The sequence below is a fragment of the Microcaecilia unicolor genome, chromosome 11 (assembly GCF_901765095.1).
Source record: "Microcaecilia unicolor chromosome 11, aMicUni1.1, whole genome shotgun sequence".
In the NCBI taxonomy this organism is placed as follows: domain Eukaryota; kingdom Metazoa; phylum Chordata; class Amphibia; order Gymnophiona; family Siphonopidae; genus Microcaecilia; species Microcaecilia unicolor.
Window position 1 is genome coordinate 24,550,925 of NC_044041.1, and position 16,798 is coordinate 24,567,722.

Here is a 16,798-nt window from a genome sequence, read left to right on the forward strand (position 1 = left end):
GAACAAATGTTCCATAAGAGGGCTAATCTACATTTTTTTTTTTTTGGGGGGGGGGGGGGGATATAAAAGAAGTAGGTTACCATTCAGGAAGGGCAGGTGATTCTTTGAACCACCATGGAAATGAGTCATTCAGAGCTAGAGTCAGTAAATGGCTCTCAAAAAGCGGCACTCAATGCAATTCTACAACGGGAACTCATGCCCTGATGCTCAGAGGTAAACATGGGCACTTGAGGCCGTTAGCATCGGACTAGTGTCCGCTTTTACCGGCGCACAATGCACAAAAGGCCCACAAATAACATGCAAATGTATTGAAAAAGTATTAATATGAGATGACCAAAAAACAGCACACCTCACAAGGGCATTCCAACTGCTTTAAACCCTAAGCCAGCTCAGAGCTGGTGTTAAGAGTTTCTGAAAAAGGGCTGAGAAGAGAAGCACAGTGGTAGACACTCACCGGCCAAGGACTCAGGCTTTAGCTGGGGGGGAAGGGCAGGCACTGTCAAAAGAGGATAAGCGGTAGTGCTGCTGCTCTCCTTCCACCCCTCCTGTTCTCTTGCTGCCCTGCAGGACGGTGGGGTCATCCCACTGCGAGTTGATGCAGCTGGCCAGCAGCTCCTGCAAGCAAGCTCGGGGGCTCCAGGGCTGCGCACGAGATTGAGGGATCCATCATCTATACCCTTTCTCCTGCGCCAGCTTGGGACCATGTTCAACTAGGCATGTACAACTAGCTCTTGTGCGCATGTGCTGGGCATGTACCCTCTCCTTACTTCCCAATGCTCAGTGCTAAAGGTGCACATAAAATTTGCATACCGCTAGCATTCCCTCCAGTGCTGTTGTGGCGTTATTTTCTGGCACTGTTTTGTACAGTACCAGAGTTTTGAGCGTCAGGGCGTCAAGTTTTGAGCACTCATTACAGAATAGCATTGACTGACAATTTCAGCACCCAAATTTAGGTGCCAGGACTTATGCTTGCTGAAACCAGGCACACATTCCTGGTATTCTATAATACTGCGCACAAATTTTAAGAATACCCCTGACCTGTCCATGCCCCTCCCCTGGCCACACCGCCTTTTGCGTGGCAAGTTATGGGATTTGGGAGCACATTGTTATAGAATAGCAACAAAGTCTTAACCTGGGGGATGGTTGACAGAACCCAAAACACAGTCCATAGCTTGTGATTGCTATGCCCCAACACACAGTCTGTAAGCTTCTGCTCTCTCTCACTCTCTCTCTGGGTTTCCAGGTCTAGCCTCAGACAGACCTCAGAACAAAGTTTACATGTCTTCAAATTAAAAGTTGGCTTACCTCAGCCAGGTCACAATAGGTAGACATATGTCATAAAGGGGTACGCTGGTGCTTCAGTACTTCCTTCCCTGGACCTCCTTAACCCTACTCTGGCCCTGACTTTTATAGTTCCTGGTTTTGACTCCACCTCCACCCCTCCCATCTCACTTGCTCCCTGGGTGGGGCTAAGGGTTTTAAGGTGGCTCGCAATAACTGAGGAATCCTTCTTAAGGGAGAGGGGCAGTGTTCTGTATACCCCCTCACAGGCTCATTAGCCAGAAGATGGGTGCATATCTTGGAATGGAACCCAATTTTGGGCATCAAATATAGAATCTGAGGTCAGTGGCTGTAAGTTGACTGTAGGCTGATTTTCAGCCACAGCCTGAATAGGTTATGATTGAAAATAAGCTTAAAATAGTTGAACATATTTATTTGTTGAAATTAATAGTCTACCTAGAAAAAACACATAAGATTAAGCAAGATGGATTCCATCCAAACATTCATAAAAGCACAACAGAAGGCCCAATGCTGAGCGTTTTGTACATTGGCCCACAAGGAAAACAGCAATTTAAAAATATAGTGGTAAACAAAAAGAACATGACTTATCAGGGCTTTATGCATGCAAGCACCAACAAATACAAGTGCAGGCACGCAAACCACCCAGTACAAACATCCCCCCCCCCCCCCACCGAAAGCACAAGATCACCCCCACCATCAAACCTCACTAATACATTTCAACCCACTCTCCAGATCCTGCTAACATCATGACATGAGTGTTTTTCTCTTATATGGTATTTAGGGTCCTCCCAGCGCATCTCAGGGTGCACTGGGCCGGGACTGGGTGCTGTCATTTTGACAAGGAAAGGCCCAGAGGCAGGAGGAAGTAGGCGTTCCTCCTGCCTCTGATGAAAGGAATATGTAAGGGTCTGGGGGGGGGGGGGGGGGGGAAACACTAGACCACCAGGGCCAGTGTTGACTAGGGGGTCGGGCTCGGCTCAGCCAAGCCTGGGGCCCACCGGGTTGGGTTGGTCAGCCTGCTGGACCACAAGGGTATTTTTTTGGGGTGAGGGTAGTCATGAAATTGGGTCGGTGGGCCCAATGGACCATCAGGCTATTTTGGGGGGATTTATTTAGATTTGGGGGGGGGGGGGGGGTCAGGAGGTCCATTGGACTACCAGGGATTTTCTTAGGTTGGGGGAGTTGGAAGGGGTCCACTCACTGAACATACGCACAAAAGTACCTGCATATAGTATATGTAAGCTGCTTTGGTTGTACCCACAGAAAGACAATATATCAAATCCATGACCCTAAACAGCTGTGCTTACTACACAGCTCTAGTAGGCATGTGCCCGGGACATTTGGACCCCTTTACCGACCAATGCTCAACACTAATATACATATAATTTACATGCTGTTAGTGTTGAGCACTGGTCAGTAATTCTGAGTCAGTGTTCCAGCTAGTGTTTTCCGGCACTGTTTCCAACAGTGCTGGAGTTCTGTGCATCTAGCCCTAGGTCTGGATTTCTGAGGCAAAAAGATGCCTGTTTTTGCCAATTTATATCATGCTACTTTTCCTGTATCTTTGCCAGTGTCTGGGCATCGGCAGAGCAGCAGGGTTTTATTTGTAGCATGATTCTTGCAGATAGGACGCTGCTTTCAATATATAGTGAATTTATATCTCCCTGAGATAAGACGGTTGCTCTGTAGTGGCTGCTGAAAGACCTCTAGTGTTAAAATGGGAACCTTTATGGTATTTACTGTTTCCTTAATTTTTTCCACAAATAGATTGTCAACTATACAGGGATCATCAGCCAGTTTTTTACGAACCTCTTCACGGAGAAAGGAAGCACATAACCATATCAATTTCTATGGAGCAACAGCACTGGCTAAAGCTCTGGAAAACATTAAATATATTCCTCCCGATATTCAGTGCTATTTAACTGGTCAAAAATGGCAGCTGACTGCTTAAATAGCGTTTAACCGTCTAATCGTGAATATTCAGCAGGAAATAAGTAGTTATCTCCCGCTGAATATTTGCTGTTAGCGCATAATGGCTAACCCGCTATATCGCATGATATAGCCAGTTAGCGCTGATATTTTCCGCTAGGTTTACTGCTTAAATAGAACCGCATAAATAGCAATCCTATCTTTAAATGCTAGGCACAACTGGTTAGTTCTGAATCCTGGAAATTCAATGCCGGCTGAATATCGTCCCCTTTGTATAGGGAAAAAATTAGATGCTTATCACATTCTTCAGTTCTACATATCTCTGACTACATGTATTTAGCGTCACCTTTGAAGGCAACTACAGCTGTCTGCATTTTCTGAAAGGTGTACTACAACATAAATATCTGAAAAGCTGCTATCTGAGAGAGAGGTATATTAGAGGTATCGTTTGATCTTTCTGCTTTTCTGATAGCTGACTCCAGATGAGTGACTGATGTGCAAGCCGAGGTTTATCAAAACTAGGAGAAGGCTGTACCCTGTATTCCACATTAATCCCCTTTGATACTGGGAGAATGGAGGCTGGATTTTGCCATGCCTTTATTTATAGAACCAATATCAATCTGTGAATGGGAATCGCAGCTACTTCTTTAGGGGCCTCAAGTCCATCGATATTCAGCCAATGGCGGGCAGTGCTTCTGCTGCCCGATGCCGGCGTTAAACCCGGACATTCAATGCCGGGCCTTTTCCAGTGACCGGTATTGAATATCCAGTTTCATTTTTGACCATGGCAATTTAATCGGGTAAGCTGATATCCAGCGCTAACCAGTTAAGTTTCAATTTCAATTTATTAGTGTTATATAACAATGTTGTTTTAATGTGGCTTACATAGTATTAAGAGAATTATACAGATGATGATTAACTACTGTCAGGTTTACACAAATCCAATAGAAAATTTACAAAGGATGAGATGAAGAGGTCATTGCGGTTTGCCGTAAATGTACATAGGGTGAGAGACTTAAGCATAGGATGATTCATTTCAATGTGAATTGCCATAGTATGAAATAGAGGACGTGTAGAAGAAGAAAGCTTAGTGTAGGGACTAGGTGGATGAGGGACTAGATGAATGAGGTTGTAGATGCTTGGGTTGACATCAGTCACCCGTTCTCTATTAGAAATTGTGTAAAGAGGTGAGCCTTCAGTTGTTTTTGAAAGGACCATCTTATGTCAGTTGGTAAAGCATTCCAGAGTTTAGTTGCCAGGAAGGGGAACCATTTGCTGAAAATGGACTTGTAAGTCACTCCTCTGCAGTTGGGGAACTGAAGGAGGACAAAGTTCCTGGCACCATGCACTGCGTTTTTTAGTGGAAGGTCAATAAAATTATACATGTATTCTGGTGCCAATGCCTATAGGATGGAGAAAACAAGTGTGGCGAGTTTGAAGTCTATTCCATCTCTTATTGGTAGCCAGTGTAGTGCACGTAGTAGAGGGGTGGCTCTATGGTATTTTTTGGCTCTGTAGATTAGTCTTGCTGTGGTGTTTGGAGTTTTTTTCAGGCTTTGCTCCTTGTAGCTTGTGTTCAGTCCACTGCAGAAGTCGATCTGAGATAATGTTAACACTTGTAACACCAGATGGAATGATTTCATCGAGAGCAGGATTCTGATACTTCATAATTTCCAAAGTGTGCCAAAAATCTTTTTTGTCACTCATGATGTATGCCATTCAAAAATGAGATTTTGGTCAATTTTGATGCCTAGAATTTTTAGGTTATTGTTGAGGGGATAACTAGTTTGATCTAGTGAGAAGCTTTGGTATTGAACAGGTTGGGAGGGGCATTATAGTACATTGATTTCATTTTTTCCTTGTTCAGCTTTAGTTTAAAAATTGAAGCTCATGTTTCCATGATGTTCAAACAGTGCTCAGCAGTTAAAAATAGGCCTGCTATTTATGCGTCCTATTTTAATCACTACCTGGCTATGTTGCGTCATATAGCCGGTTAGTGGATAGACTGCTAACTGCAGACATTCAGCGGGAGATAACTGGTTATCTCCTGCTAAATATCCGTGGTTAGGTGCTAAAGTGCTATTTAACTAGCTAGAAGCAGTTCCCGGCCTGTTAAATAGTTTTAAAAATTGGGCCTAAGGTACTTAGGGGTCCTTTAACTAAGGTGCACTGAAAAATGGCCTGCAGTAGTGTAAACACGTGTTTTGGGTGCACGCAGAATTATTTTTTAGCATACCTATAAAAAATGCCTTTTTAAAATTTTTGCCGAAAACGGACGTGCGGCAAAATGAAAAGACATGCATCCATTTTGGGTCTGAGACCTTACCGCAAGCCATTGATCTAGCAGTAAAGTCTCACACAGTAACCAGGCAGTAATGGTCGCGCGCCAGAAAATAAAATATATTTTTCAGGCATGCGTAGCAGACTCGCACCAAAATTGAAATTACTCCAAGAGCCATGCGGTAACCGGGTGGTAACTCCAATCTGGTGCACACTGGGTATGCGTGGGCGCCTACGCAGCTTAGTAAAAGGGCCCCTTAAGAAAGCCTAATTTGCCTCTTCTAAGCTCAGTTTCCTGTTGAATCATAAAAGGCATTTTCTTTGCTAACTTCAGGAGGAATTCTGAATAAGTTATATCCTTTTACAAAGATGTATTCCTAAGTGGAAATGGTAGAAGATTAGAATAAGACCTATGGGCAGTCATCTTCTCATGTTGCTGAGATTCATGGTAATAATGCAAATCCTCTGACATTTCTGAGCGGAACAAATTTTCTGGTGATTGTCTAAATCGGTGCTTCCCAAGCCTTTCCTGGAGGCACACATAGCCAGCAAAACTTTCAGGACTGCCACAATGAATATTCAGAAAATACAGTGGTCCTCAATATCTGTAAATATATGCTATGCATATTCATTTGTGGTAATCCTAAAACTCAAATGGTGAGGTGTGTCTCTAGGAGACGGTTGAGAATCACTGGTCAAAGAAAGCAGACATATCCTCCTCCAAGTCTGAATGACTGATAAATGAGGAGGATACTTTATGAACAGGTGTTTTTATCGCCCTTTGCACAGGACTAACCTGTGGCAAAGTGTTCACAAGAGTAACCTGTGGCAAAGTGTTTGGGATTTTTGTGACGAATCCTTTATCTGTATTTGATTTTGGCAGTAGGTTGTGAATCCTTAAAAATGTTAATCATATTTGTTTGAGCAGCTGATGGAGCATGAGAAGGAACAGAAGCTGAAGGAGACGGTCTGTCTGCCACTGCTACTAGACTATCTGCCAACAAAAAAAAAAATCAGGAGTTGATTCCTTATTCGTTTTGCTAGTAAAGGACTAAGCTGTATAGAAATGGAAGGCAAACTAGCGTACTTTGGTTGAAAGGATCGTTCTATTATTATCAAATTATCTTAATTATTTTTCTGGTGCAGGCTTGTGCCAACAGTCCTGCTCTCAAGATGCTAGGCATCTGATCAATTCCTTGCCAAGATTTCAGTGCTCCAGGTTTTACACCAGTGCCTCAGCACTCAGATTCTGTGCCTGGACTTTGAAATCCAGACTTTGCACTGTTGAATCCAATGACTACTGGTAGCTCCTATCTTTTGGCACTGAGGCATGGCATCATATCCAATTTCAAGTGCTGTGCTATGAGTTTTGTTGCATCTTTGTCTCATTCTCTGGCTAAGACACGATCGCCCAGGATTATGACTGTTCTCTGAGGGGCAATGCATATGAGAAATATATCCTGTTTTCTTGATTGCATGTGGAACATCTCCAGGTCAAAGATTTACTTTACAAAAGAGTCCTGGACAATCAAGTGTTCTGCAAGCTTAATCCTGTGAATTAAGAGCATCCTTGCTGACATCCTACTATAGCTGCACCAATTGCCCTTGTTTGTGGACTAATATATCTTATGTGTGCAGACATATCTTATACCCATCTGTGAAATTCTTCCTGTCACAGGTGGGACACCTCTTAAAGCCTGGCTATTCCTTAGACATGTTGAAAAGCATAGCAATTAGGCCAAACCCAATGACTAACAAAAAGAAAGACTCAAAGGAAGAAAGGGGGCTTGTTTCTATTTACTTCTTTTTTTTCTCCCACGAGAAATCCATCAAAAATATGAAAACAATAAATAAAAACCCCTGCAGGGGTTTTATTTATTTATTTTGACATTTATCTGGAGTGGAGGAGTGGCCTAGTGGTTAGGGTGGTGGACTTTGGTCCTGAGGAACTGAATTCAATTCCCACTTCAGGCACAGGCAGCTCCTTGTGACTCTGGGCAAGTCACTTAACCCTCCATTGCCCCATGTAAGCTGCATTGAGCCTGCCATGAGTGGGAAAGTGCAGCGTACAAATGTAAAAAAAAATAGAAATACCCACATTATCCTGAACATACTTGAGTTCAATGTGGCTAACAATAAATAAAATGACAGGCAAGGTTTACAATACCATAAACAAATTATCAAGTAAGAACAGAATAGCACAAATAAGAACTAAATAATAAACCACTGATGACCAATTATAATTTAATACACTCCATTAATGGGTAGAAACCTCTCAAAGAGAAAAGTTTTCAGTTTTTTTGTGAAATACCAAGTAATCAGGCTGACCCTTGATTGCCATTGGCAGTGAGTTCCACCACTTAGCACCTTGGTATCTATAGTCTGCAGAGTGAAATGATTTATTGCACATTCTCTTCCAATCTGGAAGATGAAGTCTAAGGTAGTCTCTAGAACCAGAGGGAATAGTTATTAAAGGCTGCATGTAATCTGGTGTCATGCCATGTAATATATGAAAGACAAAAACACATAATTTAAAAATACTCCTGGCTTTAATGGGCAGCCAGTGAAGCTTGCAAAATAATGGAGTGACTCTATGCAAGCCTTGCTGCTATATTTTGGGTTGTTTGCAGCTGTTTTAGGACACCCTCCTTATATCCAGCAGAGATGGAATTGCAGTAACCGAACTGAGTTAAAACCAAGGACTGAACTAGCAGTCTAAAGATGTCAGGTAAGAAATATGATCTGATTCTCCTCAGCTTCCAAACGTGAATGATTTTTTCACTACTGAGGAAATCTGTGGCTCGAACGTGAGGTGACTGTCAATTAATACACCCAGTACCTTAAGCGTAGTGTCTAGGAGGTAGGATGTGTTGTCAATGGTAAAACTATTATATACGGTACGGTTGAACGGGTTGGTTACCACAAGAAATTTAGCCTTCTCTATTTAACTTAAATTTTAATTCAGAAGCCCAGGATTCCAACAAATCAAGACCAAGCCTAATTTTACGGACAATTTCTGTAAGACCATTCTTGAAAGGGTTAAGGTTTGAGCAGCAGAGTAGATAAGAAAAGTTGAAGCACTTTTAATGGGAAAAAAATGTGATGTAATACATTTGTTTATTCTGGCAGGAATCAACTTCCATATGAAAAAAAAAAGTTCACAAAAATATCTTTTGGATACAAAACTGCTAATAAGTAAGATTCAGGGGATCAGAGTATTGACGTTTCCCAGTGCTCTTTGCGCTTTCAGCTCATTCAGAACTGGTGCTGCCATGAGCCTTCATGTGCAACTACCCACAAATTTTTGTTCCCCTATTTTATCCTCTCCTTCCTATACATAGGGGGTAATGTTATAAGGAGCTACCTAAAGTTAGGTGGCAAGAATATGCTTACACATGTGTAAATGATTAGCATACCGGCAATGGGGTCCTTTTACTAAGGTGCACCGAAAAGTGGCCTGCGTTGGTGTAGACGCGCATATTGGATGCATATAGGTCCATTTTTCAGTGAACCTGCAAAAAAGGCCTTTTTTTGGCCGAAAATGGACATGTGGCAAAATGAAAATTGGTGTGCTTCCATTTTGGGCCTGAAACCTTACCGTTACCCATTCACTTAGCGGTAAGGTCTCACGCGTTAACCAGGTGGTAATCGTCAGCACTCATACAATGCCGATTACCACCCGGTTAGTGCCATGTGCCAGAAAATAAAATATATTTTACGGTGAGCATAGTGGACGCACGTAAAAAATGAAATTACTGCCCGGGCCATGCGGTAGCCGGGCGGTAGTTCCAAATTGGCACGCACTGGACGCGAATAGGCACCTACGTGACTTAGTAAAAGGGCTCTTCAGTGCTATTCTGTACACGTGCTGTCATGTTACACTGGTATTTTATAAAGAAAGTAGGCATCTACATTTCTTTATAGAATAGGCTTCAAGTAGGTACCTCTTTATAGAATTACTCCTAGTGTTGTCATTGAAGTGCTGGTTCCGTGCCAGCAGTCGTTCGCTAGGACTCCCTTCTGGAGGAGCTCTTGAATCAAGTCACTAGACCCCCTGTTTACAAAGCCGTGCTAGCAGCTGCTGCACAGCAATAGCCCATTCGGCATTGTTGCACTTAAGCAATGATCAAAGCTCCCTCTGCCCTGGAGGATATTTTGTTAAAACCAACAATTGTGACATCAGCCTTTGTTACAAATATGGAGATCTATTTTTTTTAAACTTCAGTACAGAACATTAAACATTTATTTCTGAATATCAATCCTACTGAAGTCATCATCTAACAATCTGCTAGTGACTATAAGGTGAAATAATATAAGCAAAGAGAGAATACAACCTAAGAATGATGATAAAGATAAGTGAGATGACCATAAGTGACCCAATTAATACAGGGCAATTATTATCAGTATACTCAAAATGCATGGACCTTCCACTAATAATTTATTGACACAGCATTAGATCAATAGTGCAATCAGGGGAGTGATAAACTGTACTAAGAAGATGATTTTTTTTATCACTTCACTTTATTCTGGCTATAAATCCAAATACACGTGGAGGGATATAATCGAATGGGGCGCCCAAGTTTTCCTGAGGACGCCCGACAAAGGGGTGGGGAAACCCGTATTATCGAAACAAGATGGGTGGCCATCTTTCGTTTCGATAATACGATTGGGGACGCCCAAATCGCGAAATTTAGGATGACCTTAGAGATGATCATCCTTACAGATGGTTGTCCCCGATTTTCGGACGTAATGGAAACTGAGGACGCCCATCTCAGAAACGACCAAATCCAAGCCATTTGGTCATGGGAGGAGCCAGCATTCCTAGTGCCCTGGTCCCCCTGACATGCCAGGACACCAACTGGGCACCCTAGGGGGCACTGCAGTGGACTTCACAAATTGCTCCCAGGTGCTGAGCCCCCCAAAACCCACTCCCCACAACTGTACACCACTACAATAGCCCTAAGGGGTGAAGGGGGCACCTACATGTGGGTACAGTGGGTTTGTGGTGGGCTTTGAAGGGCTCACATATACCACCACAAGTGTAACAGGTGGGGGGGATGCATACTTCTGTGATGGAGCTGGGTATGACATTTGAGGCTGGCAAAAATATTTAAAAAGTATTTTTTAGGGTGGGAGGGGGTTGGTGACCACTGGGGGAGTCAGGGGAGGTCATCCCCGATTCCCTCTGGTGGTCATCTGGTCAGTTCGGGCACCTTTTTGAGGCTTGGTCATAAAAAAACGGACCAAGTAAAGTTGCCCACGTGTTCGTCAGGGACGCCCTTCTTTTTTCCATTATCGGTCGAGGACGCCCATGTGTTAGGCACGACCCAGTCCCGCCTTCGCTATGCTTCCGACATGCCCCCTTGAACTTTGGTCATCCCCGCGACGGAAAGCAGTTGAGGATGCCCAAATCGGCTTTCAGTTATGCCGATTTGGGCGACCCTGGGAGAAGGACACCCATCTCTCGATTTGTGTCGAAAGATGGGCGCCCTTCTCTTTTGAAAATAAGTCAGATGTGAAAGCCATAGAAAGTCTTCAACACTATATACAATCTGAAGGAATTCTTTAATGGTTTTTTTAAAATCATATTTACTACAATATAAAAACCACAGGAAACAAAGTAATATGAGTATTAACATAATAAAGCCCAATTGGCCCATCCTGCCTTTCCAATTATTCTGATCCCAGAAAACAAGAAGGCAGACGATCAGCAAAATCCAACGTGGAAACCAAACAAAGCAGATTGAATAAATAAACTTTATTAATAAGGTAGACACCTCAATAAAAAGTGCCTGACACAGGCTGTGTTTCGCCCAAAAGGGCTGTGTCAAGGGCTCTATAAGAGTATGTACATACACAACAAAAGGTAAATTATATATCTTAGTTGCCACCAAATGTAATGAATGGGCAAAAAACACAGTTGCAGTCAAAAAACCAGCATACAGGCAATGTCAAGAACAAAACCGCCTTCCAGTAAATGATAGCGTGTAGCCACACCATTCATTATCACTGGAAAAAAATCTGCTCTGTTTGGTTTCCAATTATTCTGATCTACACTGCTAAGGATATATTATAGCTGTTAGCTGTAGATACGTGGCCATTTGAATGATCCTTAAGAGGTCAGCTTTTTTGTTTTATGTTTTGGTTCTCCGCCTTTCTGAATAAATAAGTATTCTAGTTCCCATACTAAGGGCCCTGTTTACTAAGGCGCACTAGCGTTTTTAGCATATGCTAAACGCTAGAGATACCCATAGGAATATATGGGTGTCTTTAGCGTTTAGCATGTGCTAAAAACGCTTGCGTGCCCTTAGCGCAACTTAATAAACAGGGCTCTTAATCTAACATCCATTATTTCCAACCCATTAAGTCATACTAAAAATGTATTCCAAAATAAAACTAAAATACAAGAGGATAGTAAACAGAAACGAAAGGGTGTACCTTCCTCCCTGGCAGCCAAGTCTCTTGGAGACATCTCGTTGGAGGAACCCTTCCAAGAGGGATTTCAGTTCAGGAGTAAATGAATCTGGCAACTCTACATTCTACAGAAAAACAAAAACAAAGAAACCCCCCCACAATGTGTTAAGCCATGAACCCTAAAACATGAGGACAATTTGAAACCACTAGAAGAAAACAGCAAGATACCACCATGAACGTAGACCATTTTTATGGATGTTGTTCTAAGCTGTTTCTCTAAGTCAACACAACATCTTTTCTGAAAATGTACTTGAATTAAAAACTATTAGCCAAGAATGCAAGATCTGAAAGAGATTATTCTAGTCCTTACCATTGTCAGGGTCATTCGGTCAATCTCATGTTTATCTTTGGTTTTGTGCTGCCTGAAAGGGCTGTGCCTACAGAATAGAGGAAAACAAAAGTGACTGAAATATAAAGTTGATCCAGAACCCTGGAATATGACCGCGTAACATTACTATCAAATAGAACAAAACAAGGCAATTCTAATATGGTAAAAAAAAAAAAACCCAAAAAGTGTCATGCAGAAGAAGTTTGGTTTCTTGATGAAATATTTACTTTTCAGAGGGATATTAAATGAGGATAGTTCATACTTGAATTCCTACATTATAGCAGGGGAGATTACTGGATACCAAGAAAAAAAAAACCTCATCAGATTCATTGTTGTCTCTGGAACAAAATTTCCTTGGAGACTGTACTAGAATCTGCTTCATTTTTAGAGAGAAAATAGGTGTGTTTATTTTAATAATTTTTAATTCACTGGTGGCTGGCATTAATTTAATTTATATACTTCTCAGAGTGATGACCGTTAAAATTTGTTATTAATCTTATCCGATATTGCTTATTTACATGTGTTTGTATGATCAATTATTATAATTGCATTCTATTTATTTGATGTTTTATTGTGAATTATAACTGTAATTGTGTTTTATATAAATGTTCATATCATCATAAATCACTTTGGGGCAGTATGGTGTATCTGTGGGAGTATCAAATTTGAGTAAGTAAATATATGGAGGGGCATAATCGAATGCAAATGTCTATCTCCATGGGCGTTTACCTCCAAGAACGGGTCCGTGAAGGGGCAGACCGAACCGTATTTTCGAAAAAAATGGACGTTTTTGAGTTGGGCGTTTCTTTTTTTTTAGCGATAATGGAAACTAAAAACCCCCAGCTCAAAAACGTCCTAATCCGAGTCATTTGGTCGTGGGAGGGGCCAGGATTCGTAGTACACTTGCCCCCCTGATATGCCAGGACACCAACTGAGCACCCTAGGGGGGCATTTTTTAAAAATAGAAACAAATATTAAATTACCTCCCAGGTGCATAGCTCCCTTCCCTTGGGTTCTGAGCCCCCAAAATCCCCCCCAAAACCCACTCCCCACAACTCTACACCATTACCATAGCACTTACTGGTGAAGGGGGGCACCTACATGTGGGTACAGTGGGTTTTTAGGGGGGGGGGTTAGAGGGCTCACATTTTCCACCACAAGTGTAACAGGTAGGGGGGAATGGGCCTGGGTCTGCCTGCCTGAAGTGCACTGTACCCATTAAAAACTGCTCCAGGGTCTTGCATAGTGCTGTCAGGGAGCTGGGTATCACATTTGAGGCTGGCATACAGGCTGGCAAAAAAGGTTTTGGTTTTTATTTTTTTAGTGTGGGAGGGGCTTGGTCACCACTGAGGGACTACGGGGAGGTCATCCCCCATTCTCTCCAGTGGTCATCTGGTCAGTTGGGGCACTTTTTTGGGACTTGTTCGTGAAAAAAAAGGGTCCAAAAAAAGTGACCCAAAATCCCGGTCAAAAAGCCTTTTTTTTTTTTTTCGATTATCAGCTAAAGACGCCCATCTCTCCTCGGCTGATAACCACGCCCCAGTCCCGCCTCCACCACGCCTCCACCATGCCCCCGTCAACTTTATTCGTTTCCGCGACGGAGTGCAGTTTGAAACGGCCAAAATCGGCTTTCGATTATACCGGGCGCCTTTGCGAGAAAAACGTCTATCTCCCGATTTGGGTCGCAATATAGGCGTTTTTCTCTTTCGAAAATAAGCAGGATAGTCAGTTTCCTTCTAGCTGTTGTCCAGATATAAGGCTAGATTTACTAAATTGTGTTAACTCGCACTTAACATCTGTTACTATAATTACTGCAAGCTCTTGGGGGGTCTTTTACAAAGGTACACTAGCATTTCTTGCATGCGCTAACCATGTAGACACCCATAATATTCCTAAGGGCATCTACACGGTTAGCACGTGCTAAAAATGCTAGCACACCTTTATAAACGTGGCCTGTAGTCAACAGGCCTCACTGATATGAAGCTTGCTTTATGTAAGGGGCAGTGTTCACCAATCTTTCGGCAGCCGCAACATCAATTCCCATGACTGTCAGAAGTGCATAATCCCCGGCAGACGCAGGACAATGACATCCTATAGCACAGGCCCAGTTTCTGACCCCAAATGAGAGTTTCATGACCACCCCCCTTTTGGGTCATGGCCTACAGTTTGGGAAGTTCTGCATTAAGGCCATTATTTTAGAAACATATTCACATGTAAATAGTGGCAGTTAAGTGTGTATATTCCATACAAGTGTAACTATTGATTTCAGTATTTATATGTGGATATCCACACCAGGTAGAGATATGAAGGAGGAATGGTTTGGCTGGGATTAAAATTTACACATGTATACCCCATTTTACAAAGGAATATATGAATATTGGGAAAAATTCCCATGTTGGGATTTACATCTACTCGAAGACACATATGGAGGGGCATTTTCAATATGACATCTAAGTCCAACTTTGGACGTTTTGCTAAAACGTCAAAAATTCAAGTGGCGGAATACAGCCATTTTCAAAACAGAAAAATGATTTTTTTTTATAATGGCTATTTGATACATGTTTTTGTGGTCTATGCATTTATCTTTTTGGTCCATTTAAAAAAAACAACAACAAAAAAACGTCCAAGTGAAAAATGCACAAACTCAAGCCGTTAGCATGTAGGAGGAGCCAGCATTCTTAGCAGACTGGCCACATAGACATCCTAGGACAGCATTGGAGCAATGGAGCACCCTAGGAGGCATTACAGTGGACTTCAAATAAATGTTGCCAGGTACACTTCTCACCATTGCTCCCTTAGCTTGTCTGCTGAGCCCCCCCCCCCCAAACCCCCAACTGTACACCACTACAATAGCCCTTATGGGTGAAGCGGGCACCTATATGTGGGTACAGTGGGTTTCTGGTGAGTTTTGGAGGGCTCACAGGTTGCACCACAACTGTAACAGATAGGGAGAAGTATGGACCTAGGTCCACCTGTCTGCAGTGCACTGAACCCACCACTCACTATTCCAGGGAGCTGCATGCTGCTCTAATGGACCTGAGTATAAAATCTGAGGCTGGCATAGAGGCTGGTAATATTTTTAATCACATTTTTTGGTGGTGGGAGGGAGATAGTGGAGGAGTAAGGGGATGTGTAAATACTCACACCTAGTAGAGAACCAAGGAGTAGGGTAGAAAGGATGGGTTGGTCCAAAAATGAAAGGAAGACAGGAGATCCTTGCACACAGTATTTATTGAATACATCTAAAAGATTGGTGTTCCTTCACTTCACATGGTTGACCCCCATAATACTTATGCCTAAACACCTATGTGGATATATACACTGTTACACTAGTATTCTATAAAGAAGAGCAAGTACCAACTGTCCTTTATAGAACTGTCCTTTATAGATAGGCACTCTCTAGACATTTACATATAGGTGCCACGTTTTTAGAATTGCCCTCTTTGTGCACATATATTTTATGCATGTATGCAGTCATGCAATTTAATATTGCACAGGAGGTGAGTCTCTTTCAACAAAAAGGAAGCACTAGATGAAGGTAAAAGAGTCATACTCAGGAGTAATTGAAGGAAATGCTTCTTTACAGAAAGCGTGGTAGATACGTGGAATGGCCTCCCAGTGGAGGTGATGGAGACGAAGACAGTATCTGAATTCAAGAACGAATAAGACAAGCCCAGAGGATTTCTTAGGCAGAGGAAGAAAGAGTGGATGGTATGGATGAGCAGACTGGATAGGCCATATGATCTTTATCTGTTGTCATTTTCTATGTTTCCATAAAAGCCCTTTTCTTTATTAAAAGTAAGCTTTGGAAGCAAAAACAACAAAACACCCCCAACAGGCTTTATAAGATAACCCTCCTATTTGTCTAAAGATTAAATATACTGTAGTAGATAGAGGAGGGTCACGACAGTGTGAGTGAGATTCAAGGTCAAATTAACACATGATAGCATGAATAATTCAAATGTTTTCTACAATCAAAATCTGTTTTCTCAGGGGTTTCTAAACTACCTGTTTTCTTTCTACTGTAGTAAACAAACTCCTAGCATACTTACCATTTATAACAGAAAAAATGTATTCATGCACATATTGTGTAGTAACATTTAACTTAATTTGGAAAAAGAATCATTTAAAGCAATTTTAAAAATACAGCTCAAAATGTTATCAGTTCTCTATAACTGGCATTTCAGTGGAAACATAATGTTCTGATTTTCTGACATATGGCAAATTGTCTTAGTTACGTGCAATAGGGGGCAATCTCCACTTACAGATTTGTGCTTTTCCATGAAGGACACTCAACAAGGTCAGTGCACTGAGAAGCTCAGACAAAAAAAAAAATATGGAAACAAATAATCTGTACTAAAAGATCTAGCTTAATTTTTGAGGAACCTGATATTTATTAAAGATATAAGAAATCTGGCTCCTGTTGATTTACTGAAGTCTCTCATGTTTGGATCTGTTAGCTAGCCTTTTCCTTTCCAGAGTTTT

General features: G+C 42.0%; 1 protein-coding gene across 1 annotated transcript in view; it reads right to left on the reverse strand.

The window, feature by feature from the left end:
* Window positions 1-16,798, reverse strand: part of GRK3 (G protein-coupled receptor kinase 3) — a 441,692-nt gene that overhangs the window by 112,659 nt on the left and 312,235 nt on the right. Inside the window, exons 14-15 of the mRNA XM_030219404.1 lie at window positions 12,296-12,362; window positions 11,950-12,050 (exon numbers count right to left, since the gene is read on the reverse strand). Coding sequence (XP_030075264.1) covers window positions 11,950-12,050; window positions 12,296-12,362 — 168 coding nt within the window. The remainder of the gene's footprint in view (window positions 1-11,949; window positions 12,051-12,295; window positions 12,363-16,798) is intronic.